Below are 19716 nucleotides of genomic sequence, written 5' to 3' on the forward strand. Positions count from 1 at the left end.
TTTTTGATGCAGGTAGAGGCCTATGGCAGTAAAAACACATTTCTTCTCCAGAATACCAAGCAGTTATTGAACAGGCAGCTGGAACAGACCCAGGACACAGCAACAAACCCCTCATACAGCATCCATCAGCCCACTGAAACAGAAGGATAGGATATAGAAGTGCTATTACAAGCCACATGAGAAATTGGGATGAGGACCTAAAAACTATCATACGTACCAAAAATAAAAGGAAAAACAATAATCAGAGATGACAGATCTGAAAAATTAGTAAAACCTCTGTGTTCTAGAAAAACCTACTGTGTTTTAAAAAATCAGTCAAAATGTTTCATTTATCATCTATCTGTACTTGACAAAGAGTTGAATATATTTAAGAAAACAATGCATATCATATCAAACAGATGGCAACTCAGATATCAGAGGAAAATGTCCACATTGCAGTTTTTTGACTTTTCTGTTTATGTGTGTTGTTTTATTCTTCTTGGTTGGTATGTTGCTTTTTTTTTTTTTTTTTTTTTTGTGAATAGATTCTTCATGAAAAAACTTCCATGTGCTTCATAACTTTATTAAATAAGTGATTAGGAGTCAACTCAGTGAGTGGAAAATGTATGTATTTGGGCAATGATCACATTTCAGAAGGAAGTAATTCTCAGCCTGAGGTTGGAAGACACATTAAACCAATTAGAGTAACCATTATGTAAACGGCAGATCCTGTGCTGCTTGGCACAGCACTAGTCAGTGGATTTATCAAGAAAGATTAGACTTCATGAAGCACAGTTCAGCTAAGTCATGGCTGAGGGGCATGACAACTGACAAACACTTCACTTGAGTAACCTAGCCATGAAGGTAGAAAGGATTAAAAAAAAAAAAAAAGCAAACTAGCTATAGTGCAACATATAGACAATAGGGTAGCCTTTCCATTACAGTAATAGAAACTCCTTAAAATATTTAGAATAAATTTAAAGCAGAAATTAGGGAAGACATGGCAGTTTGGGAAGAAAGAGGAGAAAAGGAGTTAATTATTCAGTCTCATTAAATTTTTCATCAGAAGCAGCAAACTATCATAGCTTGAGCATTTTCTTTTTCATTAGAGTGCTTTTTAATATTGACATCCAACCAATTATGTTCAAACCAATTCCCAGAATGCTGTGAGACTGTAGCTACTTTCAGAAGTTTTTCCACATTAATGAACTGTATTATTTTTTCATTAGAAACTCCAGTGTGCTCTGAGACATACAAAGTGGGGAACAGAAAACCACCCTGAACAGAACATATTCTCCAAAAGGTCTTTGGCTTTCTTAATGAATTTCACTCTTCAGGGAGCCTTCTTCATTTTTACTTTAAAAATTCAAAACCAAAAGCAGCACTTCTACTTCAAGTGGACTCCTCCTTTATAACCAATTGCAGAAAAACATGTGAACTCTGTGCCTCAACTCCAGACACAGGTGAAGCTATAGAACACAAAAGATGTATATCTATTTTTTTATTTGACATGGTATCTTTTATGGTCTACACTCCAATTTGTATATTTGGGGTTGTTTCATTGTTTTTTCAGATATGCCTGACTAGATTAAACTACTTTAATAACAATCTGAAGATTCAATAAGCCTTAGCTAATGACAGCTTGTTTCTTTTTTACATGCTCTCAATGAAAAAAAAAACCAAAAAAACAGTTAACAAAAAGGCATTGTATTATCTGATTCATTATACAGAAAGCAGGGCATCTTTTTTTATGGCTTCTTAATGTATTTTGTCTTTTTTTTCCAAAATAACTCTCTCTGGTAATATTTGCATAAAATGTGATGAATGTCTGTCCTAAAGGGGAGTGAAATTGCAACACAGAATTGCATTAGCAACTAATATAGGCATGACAAAACTGAAAACTAATTCTTTATTCTTCCTTTTAACATTTTCTCTTTAATTAAATTGCACCTTTTCTTCATCTCACCTTCTCCTTAAACCCATATTTTGTTAATAAACACCTGCCTCTAGTTGTGCTACTTATCACTCTCATGGGATTAGATACAGAATGTATTCCATACATAGAATTATTATTAAGTTTCTGGATAGCAGTGTGTTATACTGTCCAAGAAAAAAACATACTTAGAAAGACATGGGGTTATATACCGAAGAGTGCCTTTAATTAACTAAACCTGCAAGTTTACAAGGCACATAGACAACTTTTGTAAAAGATACATAAGTTAATTTACAAGCAAGTTATCTACCATCTTTCTTAAAATTTGGCTTACACCAAATAATAGCATCTATAGGTGAACAGCAACAAAAATGGCTTACACAAAATAATAGCATCTATAGGTGAACAGCAACAATATGTCATTTCCTCTGAGACACAGGTTCACTGGTCTGTCTCTTTCTAGCCTCAAAATAATACTCTTATCAGTATGAGAAAACTTATTTCTTAAATGAGAGTGATGAAGACATTATGTAAGCAACAGATCGTTATTTAAAGAGACTTTTTTTCTGCATGCATGGCAGTAATTTTTAGTTCACTGAATTGTCACTCCTTTTCTATCAATAAATTTCCTCTTATATGTGAGGCTTCAGCAAAATAAGCTATTTTAAATACCTACTTCTGCATCCAAAAACTAAAATCTTTACTGCCCAATTTTGTCTTCTGTGGACCCTGACCCTTAAACACTATTACTTTCCTGTATAAGAGAGAAACTAAGCAGTATACTGTTCAGAAGAAACTATGAAGCATGTAATCTAGAAAATTCAGAGGTTTCAAGAGAAGGCATTCACTACATTACATCCTCAGAGCAATAAAATGAACTAATTGAAGAGTTAAGAAAAAGGCAAAAAGTGATACTACCTCAAAAAACAAGTTGTACTATAGTTTTACAACAAACTCACAATTATAAATTTACTTTCATCACATGTAATTGGCAGTACACCAGGTAGAATAGCTCAAATCTGTACTGTGACAAAAGTACCAAGACTCAGTTATAATCAGTAAATGTGCTCATCACCTGGATTTCCACCATAAAGCTTTTGAAGTATATTTTACACAGAGGGGAAGAAAATACAAATCACCTATACCAATCTGTCATGATATGCACTTTGTGAAGTTTCAGAGAACTGAGCGCAGACAGTAACATTCTCCCTGCAGCTCCCTACAAAGACATGAAGTACAGCACAGAAAATAACCTGAATTTCCCAGCTTTGTGGTTCAGGTACCCAAACTACTCCCCAGGTGTTGACATCCATATATCAAGTTGAAATACGGAGAGTCATGAGTCATTCATCCATGTCAAGTTAAAGACTACAAATCTTCATTGCACGCTTTGTCACTTTATCACACTTCCTCCTCTTCCTTTCATTATCTCCTGCATGGCACCAAGCACATTTTACAGGAACAAGTCAGTCTTTCCAATGCTGCCACCTAAAAAGCAATGCTGACTGTGAACTTCATTTAAGATTACAAAAACAAACAAAACAAAAAAAAAGTTGTTTCAATGACAGCCTTCAAAGTATACCTCTTAAAAATAGCAAGCTCAGCAGCCATGAAGGTGGAATTTCTAAAAAGGAATTAGTGGTATAGAATAAATAGGCTTCTTATTCGATATGACCACTAAGTCAAGCTGTGCCACTGTTCAGAAAGAAGAAGATTACTCAGATAATCTATTTTTTTTTAAGTAGTTCTAATGGACCCATACAGCATTGTTCAACAATGCCTTTAGAACATAACATACATATCACATATGCAAGCATGCACAGAGAGCTGTATATGGCATGAAAATAGCTTCCAGACTGATTCATTAGAAAAATCATGTTAGTTTAAAAAGTCTGTATCTATTCATACAAGATTTTGCCCCTTCACTCAGCCCCCTGAGTTTTTCAATCTCACAATCTATTTTAAATATTTGATTTCAACATTGAAAAAAAACCCAAAAACCTTCCAGCTGCTTACCCCATGCTTTTCATGTTTGAATTCTCCATGATGTTAACTTCTTTCTTCCTTTCTCTCAAGTATCCTGGTCTTCTCCACTACATCCATTTTTGCTTGCATATGCCATGTACTACGAGCGTGCTAAAGCACTGGTACCTTGGGTACCAGTATCAAAATCCTCAAGACTCAAAAGTTTCTTCTGTTCTGTTTTTGCACAGACCTATAGAAAACTATATTCATCTAAGTGGCACTTGACAGACAAGCAGATTCTCAGTGTCACCTCTGCAAACCACGTGCAGAGCTAAGACTGGATTCAAGATCCAGTCTCATTACTAGCTCATAACGTCACTTTTGCAAATAAGATTTATGTTCCCTGTTGCAAGATGTAGCAGTCTTACGACTAGTTTAATGGTTTTTTTCCCTTCTTGCTTCACCCTCTTCCTCTAACCACGGAATTGTTTTGACTGAAAACCACAGGAAAATTAAATCAAGCAAAAAATTCCTCACAACGTGTATTCGATTAAGCCACCAGTAGAACACTGCAAAGCAAGCAAAATTTTACACAACACAAGTAATCTTTTAGGATAATCAAGCACATTCATATAAAATTCAAAACAAGAGTTTTGCTACTTGCAAGAAGAAGGCATGCCTGCTATATCTGTGAATGCAGAAACGCTGAGTCACTTTTACAAACATGCCTCTTCTCCCAGTATCTTCACCCAGCAATGCATTTTGGAACTATCACACAGAGAATCAGCTTTCCAAGCACTGTTATAATGTTATTTTTTTACAAAAATAATTCTCTCCTCCAGTATCCTCTAGTATGACATCTTGGTATCAGCTATTTGAACTACTTTTGGCACTTGACATAATTTGGATGCTCCTTTAGAGTGTTAATAAATTATCTTCGGATCTATGTAAACAGCATCTTTAACAAGTCGTAATTATGTTATTTTGTATAAAGCTGTGGAACACAGAAACACCAGCAAATGAAGATAATTCAGTTGTGCTAGGCATTGTACTAACACAAGTAATTGTAAAACAATCTCTCTCTGTTCTATTCTCTAGGTCTCTAATGGCTCGGTGGTAAAATAGCTATTCCCCAGCACACATAAGGAGAGTTATACTATTGTTCCCCAATAAAACATTTCATTTTGCATAATACAAGAGGTAGAAAGTAATAATGTCTCTCATTAAGAAATTTCTTACTGGATTAGTGGATGTCATCAATCTTAAAAATGTTTGTCTCACTACATCAGAAACCCTTTCCAATTAGTACCCTCAAACTCACTTTATATAATACACACTGCGAGGAATGGTCACACAATCTCTTTCCCCCTCAAAATACCTATGGAAATCTCTTACTGGTATTTGGACATTGGAAAGCTTGCTTTCTAGCAACATCATTCACAAGGGATCACACAAGAAACCTCCACTTGAGCCACTCAATAAGGCCTGCATCTAATGGCACTCATCCCCTGAATCCATGCAAACACACCAGATTTTCCTTCTCTATGCCACAGACGTGAAATTGCCAAAACAATCTTGGCAATGCTCACAAAGTACAGAAAGCAATTTAAAAACCTCCAGCTATTGTGGTCTACTGACGACTTTGAGCAATGTCAGCAGCACCAAAAATCAGAGTGCTAATTAATGCTGAGAACGTGCTGATTGCTACAATAAATGGCTGATGGATTTTGTTTGAAATTCCAGACACTGATAAGTTTAACACTGTACAGCACTCATAGGAAAATGGTAAGCAATGAACTTTCCTAGGGGAGAACAATTTGTGCTAGCAATAACGAAAGTGCTTGCATTAACTGTCATTTGACTAAGTTTTCATATCTACACAGTACAGTTTATTTAAATTGTGATTATTTAGGAAAACTTTTACCCAATAATATGAATTTTTAGGATTTCTCTATATGGTTCTCTCTTCTAATTGTTCCATTACTTTAGTGACTCCATATATTTTTTCTGCTTTACTAGACAGAAACACACATAAGAAGAACCCAAGCCAATGCTACTGCTGCCTCCCACTGTAGGTTCTGTCAGCCCATCGCCTTCCCTCTGATGCTACACAAACCCACCAGATCTTAAACTTCTGTTACAGAGAATTTTAACATCTCTACCCACCTAAGGAACCCACCACTTTTTTGAGTTTCACTTGTCTATGAAAAACAGAGATTTTGACTGGACATGCATCCAGAAAAAGGGTCTGTCTGCCCTGTTGCAAAGAGAGGACTTGTTTTTGAAGAGACCACAGAGGAATAGAAGAAAAAAAGACATGTCAATCCAGGACATTTCAACTAACAGGATAAATATATGTATTTTTTTTACCCCAGAAATTACTTACAGTACATAGTTTAATGCACAATTTAATTTATACCATAAAAAATTTTAACTCAAAATATTGATTCTTACTTGTCTTTGATAATACTGTACTTTCTATTATGGGGATTGGGCTTTCTGTTAAATCTGGAGTAGTTGTGTTAAAAGATACACACTTCTGTTATCTGAAGAACTCAGTGGACACACAGGACAAAAAAACGACATCAAGTGAAATAGGGAACTGTAAAGTTAAACCCTGGTCTATAATGTATTAAAAAAACTGAATTAATTCAACACTGGATCCCAGCCTGCAGAATAAAACCCACAGCTTTTGAGGCATTCTCCTATTCCAGCATCCCTATGAGCTGAGGGATTGAGCTGATCCAGTTAGCATAAGCACTTCAGGGCACTTGCTAAAAACAATCCAGACATCCTCTGCTACCAGTACAACATTACCAACTACCATTTCTGACTTTTCTGACAGCTTCAAAATGTTATCCTCCAAGTGAAATCAACCATTACCCTAGCTTACAGTACTTGTTTATCTTAACTAGAGGTTTATAATATCAGCCACACTTTTCTATTTTCCTACTTCAAATATGGCAAACTAGATGCATAAGAAAAAGAATTTCACAGCACAACATTTTTATCCAAACATCTAAATATTTACTTTGATTTTGTTAAATAAGGACAGAATACTAAACAACATTTATAAATAATTTTCTTAAAGAACCCATTTTCTGCATCTCTGCCAAATATTCTGTGGCCAGGCTGCACTACAAGTCTTTTGCATTAATCAAAGATTTAATACATGCTTTGCAAAATTTCTTTAGAATAAAATATCTGAAAGGATATTTTATAAATGAGGGCAAAGAGCAACAGTGATGAACATGCCTAATGAAAATTAATATGTCCTTTTTCAAGACCCAGATAGACAAGCCCCATTTGACTACATAAAACCAGATTTAACTGGGAGATGACAGCAAAGAGTGTGGTTGCTTAGATGCACACAACAGAGTGTAATAAAAGTGATAAATTCTAATTAATATGAATTTATGCAGTGTATGTGTAACCAACACTTAATCAGATTCTATCCTGGAGGATCATTTATATTTAGCAGTAATGTTTCTTTAGCACATTTTCCTTGAATAATTTTTATTCTTTAAAAAGGTGATGAAATACAGTTTTTCTTAATATTCCTTTCACATTATTCTGTAACTGAAGACCAGAGAATAAAAAAGATGAATCCCCAAAACCACCTTTTACAATCAATGACAGTTTAAAAATCTTGACAGATCTCTCTTCTCAAGGATATGCAGGCACCAGCTGAAGTTCACCATGCCATAACCAGGGCTTAATTTTCCCTTGAAGAGGTCCTCACTGCCCTCTTTCATCATCATATGTGAATTCCCTTCCTGACAGTTAGGCCTCAAGATAAAACATCTTTTTCTCATTTAGCATTTTCCCTAGCATCTAATCCTCCTCTTCAGATCATTTCTTCATAATCTCTTTAAAATCAGGAGTTTCCTAGTTACTGACACAGGCTTATCTGTCTTCAGTCTCAAGGTGCAATTACTACAAGCAGTCTTTACTCAGGTTTTAAAAACAACAAAAACATTTTAAATAAACCAAACAAACAAAAAAACCAAACCAAAAAACCCCAACAAACTCTCCCCCTTCAAAAAAAAAAAAATAAAAAAAGAAATACTGGAACAAATGGGGGAGTTTCACCTATGTAGTGGAACAGCTCCAACAAACAATATGAAACAAACCTTGAAAGGCTTGCATTAATCAGAGGTTTGTTAGGTAATTTTTCTCTCTCCCTCTTCCTTTCTGATAATTCCTGTCAGTGTGTATTTAGGTACAATTTCAAATGCCTGCTGGATTGCCAGTCCTAGTAAGGACTTCTGTCCTCCTCAGGCATTAATAAGAGATAGGAACACTCAGTGCAGTGAAAATAGGACAGTCCTAGGGTCATACAGAGGGAACATAAAATAGGGTTTTTATTCTGTGATTTTATGGGTTTTAGGCACCAAAGATGGTAGAAGAGGAATTTCAGAACTGTTGAAAATTCCACTTGTGAAACCAAACTATTCTTAAACTAGATTTGGCCCTTAGAATGTAAAATCTGACAGGGATGCAATGGTACAGATGTTATATTTGTTGCTCTCTGTGGGTAGGTAGGAAACCAAGAGGTTGAAAATCAGAGGAGCATTGAGACCCAAGTTCATATCAAGCAGTGACGTGTGATTTGGTTACAAGATCCTAAAGTAACACCCTGAAACACAAAACATTTGTTTATAGGCTCTGGAACTAGGAGGCCTTTGTGTAGCCTTCTTGCCAAGACAATGGAACAAGAATAAATCACATACAGATGCTGTTGCCTGAAAAAGATCAAAAAGTGATTAAAAAGAGCCCTTGCCTGTAGAGTTTGCAACACCCCTCTGTCTCCAGTGGAAACAACCTGGCCCCCTGGTGCCACTCCAGGCCTCCTCTACTCTCAAAAGTACTAATGATACCCACACACATATTATTGCCTGCCCTCTAATTCTTGACTGCATCAAAGGTTGAGCAAGTTATCATCTAAGGACCAATTCTCATCTAGGAGACACAACATAAGCAGGAAAATACAGATACTTAATCGTTCTCTTCAGGAAACAGTGCCTTTTTCCTCTTTCCACTTTAATTTTAAAACAGCACTGTTATCCACAGAAAGCTCATTTCAAGCTCTACCCTTGTTAAAAAGAAGGGAAAGCGTCCAATTGCAATTGTTACACCAAAGACCAAGTCTCGGTATCAACAGTTGCAGATATTTAAAATAATTCTGTAGAGCTACACCTATCTGTACTATCTGAGATCTGATCAAGTCTTTAAAACAAATAATAATGGAAAAGGCACTGCCTCCTGGATTTTTTTTCTTATGACTTCTTTTGTTACAGAGATATTAATCCAATGCTATATCTTAAACTTCAAAGGTGTAACGTGCACTACTTCAAGCTGCTGGAAGATGCAATTTTAATGGGATCAAACATTGTTGATTTTGTGCATTCTTCAGTAATTAATCAGCATATAATTTATATATAAAATATATATATATACATATGTGCATGTGTGTGTGTATATATCTTATTGTGTGTATATATATATGTGTGTGTGTGTGTATATATCTTATTAACTGTAGGCAGGCACTACACCCAACACTGACAGCACATCACAGGTCAGCATGTGAATTCATTTGACAAAAAGAAATGAAGGAGAGGGTAGAAAGAAGTAAAAGAGACTTCTGATGGGGCAAGAAGAACCTATGCTTAGTCAGTTGGGCAAAGGAATGGTAAATATATGTCCTGCATGATGACATGACAGACTAAGAAAAATATGGATCTTCATGTAAAAGGAAAAAAGTGAAAACTTTATGGGTGTCTTCATTTAGGAATCAGCAGTTATCACATTGTTCACTGCAAAACTTACAGATACATCATTATCTTAGCCCATGGTGGGCAGTATCACAAGATTATAAGGTGTCTTTGAATATGAAAATCCCAGAATGGGTGAGGCTGGAAGGGACCACAGTGGGTCATCTGGTCCAACCTCTCCTCCTAAACAGGGTCATCCCAGAGCACACAGGACAGGATTGCATCCAGACAGTTCTTGAATATCTCAAGTGAGGGAGACTTCACAGCCCCTCTGGACAGTTTATTTCAGTGTAATGTCACCTCCACAGCAAAGAAATTCCTCCTCGTATTCAGATGGAACTCCCTGTGCATCAGTTTCTGCCCACTGACTCTTGTTTTATTGCTTGGCAATACTGAGAAGAGCCTGGATCCATTCTTGAAAACTCTCCTTCCAATTAAATTCAATAATATTCAGCAAAATTCTAAAGCAAACCATAAAAGTTAAGGTAGAATAAAAATGTCATTTGAGAAACTCACAGAGGAAGTTCAATGAAGCAGTGCAGAACCTGACGCAAACAACTGCTCATTGCAAATGAAATTAGTTAAATCAGAGAAAGGAAATTACTCATGAACAAAACATGCCAATAAACATCTTTTCAACATAAATAGTTCAACACTTGGCAGTCTGTGTCAGCCCCACACCAATATAATCACCAGTCCCCAGTTTCACAACTTCTCTTCCATGAGTGGCTAAAAGCTGCTGTTGTCTAGCTCAGATCATCAACCAGATCCACACCATGACTCAGCGCTGGGAATCTTGCTGCTTCATCACTTTGCTTTAGTTTATGTTAAAAAACCAAGATGGCTTTCCCAGTGACCACACAAAATGAACCAGCTGTGTATTTGTAACTGAATAAAATGCATACACCAGGTCTGCACAGAATGGAATGAGAAAATTTGGTGAGAAACCTAGTTTAATCACTTGTAGCTACAATCAACTGTGCTCTCATTTAAATGCCATTCAAAACTCTGAAGGTCCATTAAACACACCAGAACACCAAATACCATTCTCTCAAGAGATGAAAAAAAAGTAACAAAAACCAAATCTTCAAAGCAGTTTCAGCTGGTGAAGTAAAAATGACCGAGTGATGGCACCCATATCACAGGACAGGTGGACATCACAAGGGACCTCTGGATATAACTTTTAGCTCAACCTCCCTGCTCAACGCAGATTATTCACAACCTTGTAGATGTTGAATCAAAGATAACTAAACCCCAAATGGTTAAACTGAGTATTGCAATAACCTCAGATTTTTACGGTAGCAGACAGGAGGATGGTAGTAAACAGGAAATCAGGTCCTCTGAGAGCTTCTCATGGATTGAAAGCAAACACTTGAAATTTGAATTAGAACACTCCTCCCCTCTCTTTCCAACAAAACAAGAAGAACAAAAAACCCTTCAAACCCCATAAACATAAGAAAACAAAAAAGGAAACTATTATCATACAAAACAAAGCATGCCTCAACTCAAACCTCATAATCATTGCAGATTATTGTCAAGGGCATCCTTAAGAAAACATAAAGCAGTATAGAAGACACAGAGTAGACATTATTTCAAAAACCTTTAGAAATAAAAACAAGGCAGATGCAAGTCATGAACAGCACTTGGAAAAGCTGATGGCAGACTAAATTCAATACAAAAAATAGCATGGTTCTCAAAAAATGGACATAAGAGGTCCCGAAAGGCCTATAACCAAGCTAATTGCCTTGACAAAGTCTCAGCCACATTCTCCTGACCTCTCTCACTCACAAAAGGAGAAGGAAAATATCATCTGAAGTGCATGAGCTCACTGCTGTTCAGTTTTGTTTTTCTCTCTGATACTTTAGCTGAACTCTGTACATCCCATACTACGTGTCACTTCAGACCACCGACCAGCAATTCTTCCAGTTCACTTTCTAGATCCTCCCACAACTGGAGGGAGGGAAAACAAAAGAATTCAATACACAGCTAAGAAAAAGAATGCAAAGATTTAATTTGGAGCCAAACACAGATGCAGTGTCTTATTCACTGCATCTTGTCTTTCATCATCTGAAAAGAGCCACTCTTGTTTTTCATTACTTGTTTTTCATCATGTTTCCATTTCATCACTGATGTTATAGTTGCAATATTTCTTACTGTAGGCAAAATAGGCGAGAGACATCACAGAAGAAAAGATGAAGGGAAGAGCTAGCTCTTCATCAGGCAAAGTAATTGGATCTTATCTGTCCTACACAAAAGTTGCTTAAGAGCAGTCTTTGCCAGGAAGGGATAAATGGGGAGAAGACAAAAGCCAACTGAGTTGCCTTCATGCTGGTTTAACTGACATGACTTCAGAGCACGTGTACTTTGTGCAAAGTAAGTGGAGTTAAGTCCATAGCAAACTGATTGCACGTGTTCTTAAGTAGTAGTTCACTAGAATTATTATTATCCTCAAACTATGTTACTGTTTTAACATTTTTAAATACAATCCATTTCACTGTTAAGGGAAGAAATAATAAAATGCTGGAGAGTTTATTCTGCTGATGCCTAGCAACTTAGGGTAAATGCAAAATGCTTTATGAAAATGTTATATTATTACTATGCCTCTCCATAAACCTGTGCACATATATAATCTCTTTTTAAGTGTATGTTGAACATTTACAGATCTGTAATGGAACTGTAAGTTGTTTTTAATTTGTCAACAGTTTAAAAGGGAAAAAAGGTCACTGTGTAACCCATCTTGCAGCCAGAAGTGAAAGTTGCAAAGGATTTTCCCTTCTTCAGATTTCTCTTTCTAGTGTTATTGGAAAGCTTGTCTTCTTGTTTAAATGAATTTCCTTTTAATCTTCTCTCTGAGCTGCTGGATAGATGGAGCCTCTTAAAAAATTCAGGATATCACTGTAATTGTAAATTGATCTGCTTCTGTGGCAGAAAGCAGTGTCTCTCCATCTAGGAAAGAGACTGTCCTCTCAAAGTTATTTTTCAGACAATTTATTACTTTGCAATCTCTCCTATTATTGTATTATCCTTTAATGAAAAAACACTTTTTAAACAAATCTACTACTTTTTGGATTGTTTTGCTCCTGGCAACATACATGAAAGGAAGCTAACTGCCAAAGCCAAGGTAAATTATTTCCCAGTCAGAAATTTTTTAATTTCCTAAATGAGAGTTTGATTCTACTTACATATGAACTACAACGGTATCAAGACTACTAAAATGCACATATTCATCACTGCTTAAGTTCTGAATTAATGTAATATATTAATAGACACAGGAAAATTCCCCACTGATTTTTAATGCAGAGTTGAGGTTGAAACACTGTTATGACTATGCAATCTTTAAAACAGACACGTAACTCATTAGGATCAAAGTAGGGGAAATTATCCATCTACTGTGGTGCTGAATCCACATAGCCTATTTGCCTTTGGCTCTTTGGTTATGAGATCTGGCATCACTTGGATTATTTCACCTAATCCATCATTAGCTTTCACGTGTCCTATATACCGTGGAATAAACCTAAATTTAACAAACCCAACTCCCCATCAATTACCACACTGAATATATTACATGTCAGCACAGGACACAAAGATTAGATGTGCTGAATCACATCTTTCTTTGTGAAAATTCAATATGTTTAGAGCACTTTTAACAATGCTGACTCCAATTGTAATAATTGTTCCTTCTCATTGACAACAGGCACTAATGCTCTGACCTTTATGTACAACACAGAGCTGCTAAACAGAATCAAAAACCTCAGAAGACACAGAAAATATGTAAGAGATCCCAGTAACAGTGCCACAGACTCACAAATGTGGAGTTTTTTAATTGCAATATTTGCCTGGATGGTGGAATCCTGCAAGATGACCTATTTTTCCCCTATAATCCTGCCAGCAAACATTAGTTATTTAGATTAACTTTCTCCCTCCACATACACAAAGCACACAGAAAGGTTATTACTTACAACAAAAACTCAACACACTGCTGCTGCGTTATCACAGCCCCCTGACTTACCAGTCTTCCACAAATACACTGATGAAGTTTGAAATTCACTTTGTGCTCGAGCGTCCCAGATTCCCAGCAGCAGCAGAAGCATGAGAACTCCCACGCACCGAGCGGGCACGGCAGAAACCCCTGGACCACGGCAGAGAGAAGCGCTCCCCTCGCTCAGCCCCATGCCTCCGGCAGCCTGCTGCTGCGTCCAAAACCCGCAGCACCACCACGAAGCCTTCCCCAAACGATCCTCCCCTCCTCAGAATTTCTTCACGGGGAGAAAGGGACTGGAAACCTCTCTCCCGCTGTTGTGCATGGCAGTTGAAAAGGAAAAACTGTTTAACACCAGGGAACAATAGAGTCCTCGCTGGCTCTGGCTGCTGCTGCTGCAGCAGCTCCTCGTGCTGGTATGGTCGCTGCTCCACGCTCTTCCATTCAGCGGTTATAGCAGTTTTCCATCAGCTAAAAGCGAGACAGCTGTCCGCAGGGGGCTCCAGCTGACTGAGCAGGTTATCTTGCTCTGGGAGGCAGCAGCAGTCATTTACACCAGCTGGAGAGAGTGAGAGACAGAGAGAAACAGGGATGAGGAGAAACACAAATAGCCCAGCGCTGTAATCTCAGTGCAGAGAGTGACTGCAAAAGGCTGGCTTCCCAGACACGTCTCTCCCTGGAATATCCCAAATGATACACACTACGAAGAAAAGAAGAAATCATCATCAGACATGCTTCAGAAACACAAGTCATTCAACCAGAACAGATATAAACAGAACAATATATAACAATTAGGAGAGCATCAGACATTTGTCCTGGTAATACTATATAGACTGCATTAACCATTTTGTAAACAACAAAAAAAAAAGTGATTACATGTGCATTGAACAGACAATTAAGACCATATGAATGAAAATTGAAGAACATGTAGAAAAAAAAATTTAAAAACATTACCTTGTCTTGCATATATTTATCAAATCTATTTCAAGTAATGGCATACAGCTATCTGCTCTGAGGTAAGATGAATATGTGTGTATGATAATGTGTATGTATGTGTAAGCCCATCACCTCTGTGGTAGATGAAGTGTGCACATAATATATAACACAAGATAACATCCTTTCTTATCCAGCAAGTATGTACACATATATACATGCATAAACGTCAACTGTGTAATTTAAAATAATTGGAAGATCAAGTTATCAATCATTTTACATATGAAAGTATTCAGGATACATTAGGCTGTCAAGATGGTACAAAAACGTGGAGAGAGACAAAGCTTTTTAAATAGGGATCTTTATCTCTCCCACCCACTAAGCAGTGAACAGACGCTATAACAAGCCTAAAGATTGGGCTTCTGACACCTATAAACCAGGAAACAAATGAGGAATTTTCAAGAAAACCAATATCATATTCAGAAAGTTACATTTAAAATGCAAACAAAAATACACAGTAAGAGCACAGGACCCAGAGTTGAAAAATGATGGAGCTATTGTTGTTTAAAGAAGAAACCTCTCTTGGGACGCCTGTCATTTTGCACAACCTTCCCAGACTCAGCCTTTTCACATGCATTAGATTAAAATCAGTTGTGATCAAATAATTCCCAAGTCCTTGCCTGTTTAAATATTCTGACATCAGAGCAAATTAGCAATGTTGAAGGTTGCAAATTCGTCTTTGTTTACTTTCCACTCTGTTACGCCTCTAAGAGGGAATTAAAGGCTCAGGGAGCTATAGCACCATGAGGCTGTGATTAAGAGAGATAAGCAAGTGTGGATTACTGTTCCTCAGCTGTTGAAAAACAGGCAACAATCAGGAGATTATAGGTTGATAAGGGATACATAGAAAGCCATGATCTTAACAAATTTATAGCATCCTGATCCAGAACTTGTACCTTCAGCTAAAAGCACTTCAGGAGATACATTTTATTCACTTCTACATCATGCTGTATTCACTTCAGAAAGCATGGTTTCCTCTTCAGCCTTCGCGTTGTACTAGAGAGAACACTGATATAAACCAAAATTTTTTCTGAGTTCATTGATTTACATCAATTTTAAAGCTACATCTGTGGTTAAGTTAATCACACACACATTATTTAACAGGCTGTGCAGAGGGACTTGAGACTATTCGATATAATAAAAATAATGCCAGCTCCACAGTTTATGAAAAACAGGATCAAGAATATAAGGGTTTAAAGAAGTTTTAAGAGCCTCAGGAAATCTACAACAACAGCTGTATCGACTTGCATACTTAAAACATATGTAGCTTATATATTCCTTTGAAAAATTAAGAGTAAACATTGGCCTTTTAGCCAGAGCTATGCATGAGAGGAAGACTCAAGTTCATAGAGAGACTAGGGGAAAAGGCACCCTTTTCAGAGTTATTAAATACAATGGATTCTACCCGGAATTTTTAATGAATGTATAAAGAAAGCCTCTGAGAATATTTTGTACGTGACTCAGATCATCTGGAAACATCATCAGGGAACAGATCATCCATGTAGTTGGCACAATGAATCAAAGTGGGTTTTGACAGCAGAACAAAGCAGCATCATGAGAGAGGGTAAGCACATGTACACAAACACTCAAATATTTTCTTATATTTATGCAACTGCATACTTCAAAACCACTAAAATATAGATTATCAAAGTAACATTTTCACACTACTTTTTATGGTTTTACCATTTTATCAGTCACAAAATCAATGAACCACAAAAGAATAATTTCACCTTTTTTTTTTTTCCATCAGAAGATATAATGAATTAAAACTGTTCAGAAATAGGTCACAGAGACAAAATGGAAGGAATATTATGCAAAAGTATTTGTGGGTCTGGAAAAAAAAAAGGGATTTCTGAAGAGCTGATTTTGGGACCCACTCAGTCGCTTATGCCTTACTCACACTCATCTATTACTCAGAACAGGGAAAGGCCAGTTACTTCCCAGGCCAAAGAGTAGGCTGCTGCCCGAAGACACAAACACCAACAACAACCTCACCAACCTAACTGTAGGAATTAGACTTCTCAAACAAGAGCGAATATACCCTGATTTTAAGTTTCAGTTGCCGTCAGCATGCCCTTCTGGGAATGCTGTGGTTAGCTATTTCCAGTGTATCTGATGCCCTATTATCCTCTCCCATTTGCTACAGTGAACATGGGACCTACCTCCAGTAAACAACGCACTATTTCCAGCCTACTGGCCATCTTCAAATATATACTTAACAATCATAATTTATCAGTTGTTTATGGCTTAGACATTGGCAAATAAATGGTAAGTATTTCTGAGAAGAAGCCTCTTGAAAAAGAATAGAAATAAACTGCAATTGACATTAATATGCACATGAGAAACTTAATAGTGTAATTGTTGCTCCTTAGAGTACCAACAAGCAAGCCTCTAGAGATACAATTATTTATTTAGATGTAGTGGTGGGTGGCACTTGGGGTTATGGTTTAGCGGTGGACTTGGCAGAGATAGGTCAGTGGCTGAACTCCATGATCTTAAACATCTTTTCCAAACTAAATAATACTATTATTTTATTTGAGGCACAACAGCTACAAGAAGACTGTATACTACTCAAACAAATCATTGACAACTTAGCACCTTTTCATTTTTCTTCAAAAAGTACGACTAACCTCAAAGACCTTTATCAAAATGACAAAGCGTTAGTCATGAAATATTGGAATAACTTTGCTCACATTTCCTAGCATTAAAGAGTTAGAGGATGACAAAGTAAGCATGAAACACCTTTTATTTTTTGGAGAGGGAAATGATAAGATACATATTTCTATATAAAATCAAGCTGGCAGTATTCCTCTGCTACCAGGCTAACACCATTCTCTGTATGAAAACCCATGAATCAAAGCTTCAGGATCATATTATCTTCTATCCTGATGGCACTGTATTTCTACATATAGTAAGACCAAAAAGCATGCAAAGACTACTAAATATATACACACATTTGTTGCTAGAGTAAGCAATACACGGCAAAGAGCAGTGTTCAGCATCACTTTCATCTGCCTTCAATTTCAGAGTGGTCAGGCCAGAAACCTTTAGAGAAGTTTCAGTCAATTTTTGTAGATCTATAGAAGATGTTTTACAAACTCTAAAACTGCACCCCAGTTTTACAAACTCTAAAACTGCACTCTCCGCTGCATGAGTACTAAACTAGTACCAAAAAACCTCCAGAATGAGTACTAGAATAGCCCAAACTCTTGAGAGTGAAAAATGGTTTATTTTTTGTGTAGAAAAGTGAAAGTCCTCTTCATGTGATTTGTGCTAGTTTTGATTGATCTCCAAGACCTTTCCCCCTCTCTTAGGTATGAAAATAACAAATTTTGCCAAAAACAACTAACAACTAAAACTAAACAACTAAAACAACTATCTCCTATTCATTTAGCTCTAAGGTTATAATGAGTTTATTACAGTCAATGCCTACTGGATAATAGAATAGCAAATATTTCTGATAAGTAGTCTAAATTTGTAACCTGCTGATCTGGTTCTGCTGCTGTATGAGGTAGGATGTCCTTGGATATATCCATTTCATGGGCTGCAGTGGCATGGTTGCACCCCTAACTTTTAGAGAAGTTCGGAAGGTGCAGTGTGTTCCCTTATATGTATATTTCCTTGTAATATCCATGATCTAAATAATTCACATAACAGTTAAATGAAGCTTTTGTTCTGTTCATTCCCTAACAAACTCATGGGCCTAAATTCAGTTCTGCATTGCGTGAGAGCCTGACATTCACGAAGATAACTTACTACAGTCGCAAGCATATTGTAATAATTCTCTTCAGATGGCACCTGCAAGAATTTTGTTAGATATTTTGTACTTCAAGATGGAATAAGCTGCACAGGGCTCTTTTAATCTTTGCTGCACAACATTAAGAACTCTTTACCAGATTCAGAAGCAGTCTCTTATTTTTCTTTGTATCAATGATAGGGATCCTGGTCAGGGAAGCCACAAAAATATGCTAAACATGAAAAATCTAGAAAAAAAAATTATGTTAATTTTTCAAAATAAGCATGCTCCCATCTTTAAGTCCAAAATTGCACTTACTGTGCAAAACTTGCAGCTGAAGTTATTCTTTAGGAATCCTAAACATATGGCCTCTAGGTGTCCCACTCGACCATGCCATGATATGCTATTAGAAATTTCTATTTTGCTTTCACAGCAGGTAAGATGTCTTGATTTTACCATTTCAGGGTTTTTATGCCATATCCCCTTTGTAAACTTGCAATTTTTAAAACAAACAAACAAAAGCAACCCAGCCTCTTTCATACAATTTTAGTACAATTATTTATGGTGTTCCCAGCATAATTGTTTTTGCAAACATTAGAAGTATCCCAATGCCTGTCTGTTAAATTTGTTTCATTCCTTTAGATCATGGATTTGGAGAACAAATTATGAATTTTAAGAGTTATATGTGTAAGCTGCAGAGAAGTAAGAAAGCATTACATGTACAAAGTGACTGGAGTATATTGACAATGCACACTTAAACTCTTCAGTTTCCTGATTACTACAAAAAATTGATAATAGAAAAAGTTATTTTTGAAAAATTAATGAAGATTTTACTTACATGAATGATTAGAAGCATCTCTTAATCCATTTCTGATTTTATAAATTCTTTGCTTCTATTAAGATAGCAATTCTTGGACTGATTTATCTTTTTTTAAGGTTTTCGTTTTATTGTTTCATTATACTGAGCGAGGAAGGTGGTGTTTGTTTGGGTTTAAGTCTATTTCATACCTAGATATTTTCCTAGCCATTCTTTCATTGGTATAGGGTGGGTTTTTCAATTGAAAAACAAAATGTAGGCAAAAAAATCAACATACTTGGCATGAAATACTCACAGAAAACAAGTATTCTTTGTAAGGAGAGAACACTGAGGTACAGCCAGGAAGTATTTCTAGAACTGCTTGGTGGGAGACCTAGCTAGAGGAATTCAAGAAATCAATGAATTTATCAAGGAGGGCACCCAGCTTTGGATCAAGATACATGATGAAAAACTGTATTTACCATCTTTGTTTTCCAAGAAAAATGTTACTTTTGACTTGGTAATGTAACCAAAGGCTACCAGGCTAAACAGATCAATATC

General features: G+C 36.5%; 1 protein-coding gene across 13 annotated transcripts in view; it reads right to left on the reverse strand.

Moving 5' to 3' along the window:
• Window positions 1-19716, reverse strand: part of THSD7A (thrombospondin type 1 domain containing 7A) — a 267555-nt gene that overhangs the window by 176241 nt on the left and 71598 nt on the right. For 11 of the 13 annotated variants that reach the window (XM_038128932.1, XM_038128935.1, XM_038128929.1 and 8 more), the window contains one exon: window positions 13661-14189. In XM_038128932.1, coding sequence (XP_037984860.1) covers window positions 13661-13823 — 163 coding nt within the window. In that variant the 5' untranslated portion in view covers window positions 13824-14189. The other 2 variants (XM_038128938.1, XM_038128936.1) reach the window with 2 other exon arrangements.

The sequence above is a fragment of the Motacilla alba genome, chromosome 2 (assembly GCF_015832195.1).
Source record: "Motacilla alba alba isolate MOTALB_02 chromosome 2, Motacilla_alba_V1.0_pri, whole genome shotgun sequence".
NCBI lineage: Eukaryota > Metazoa > Chordata > Aves > Passeriformes > Motacillidae > Motacilla > Motacilla alba.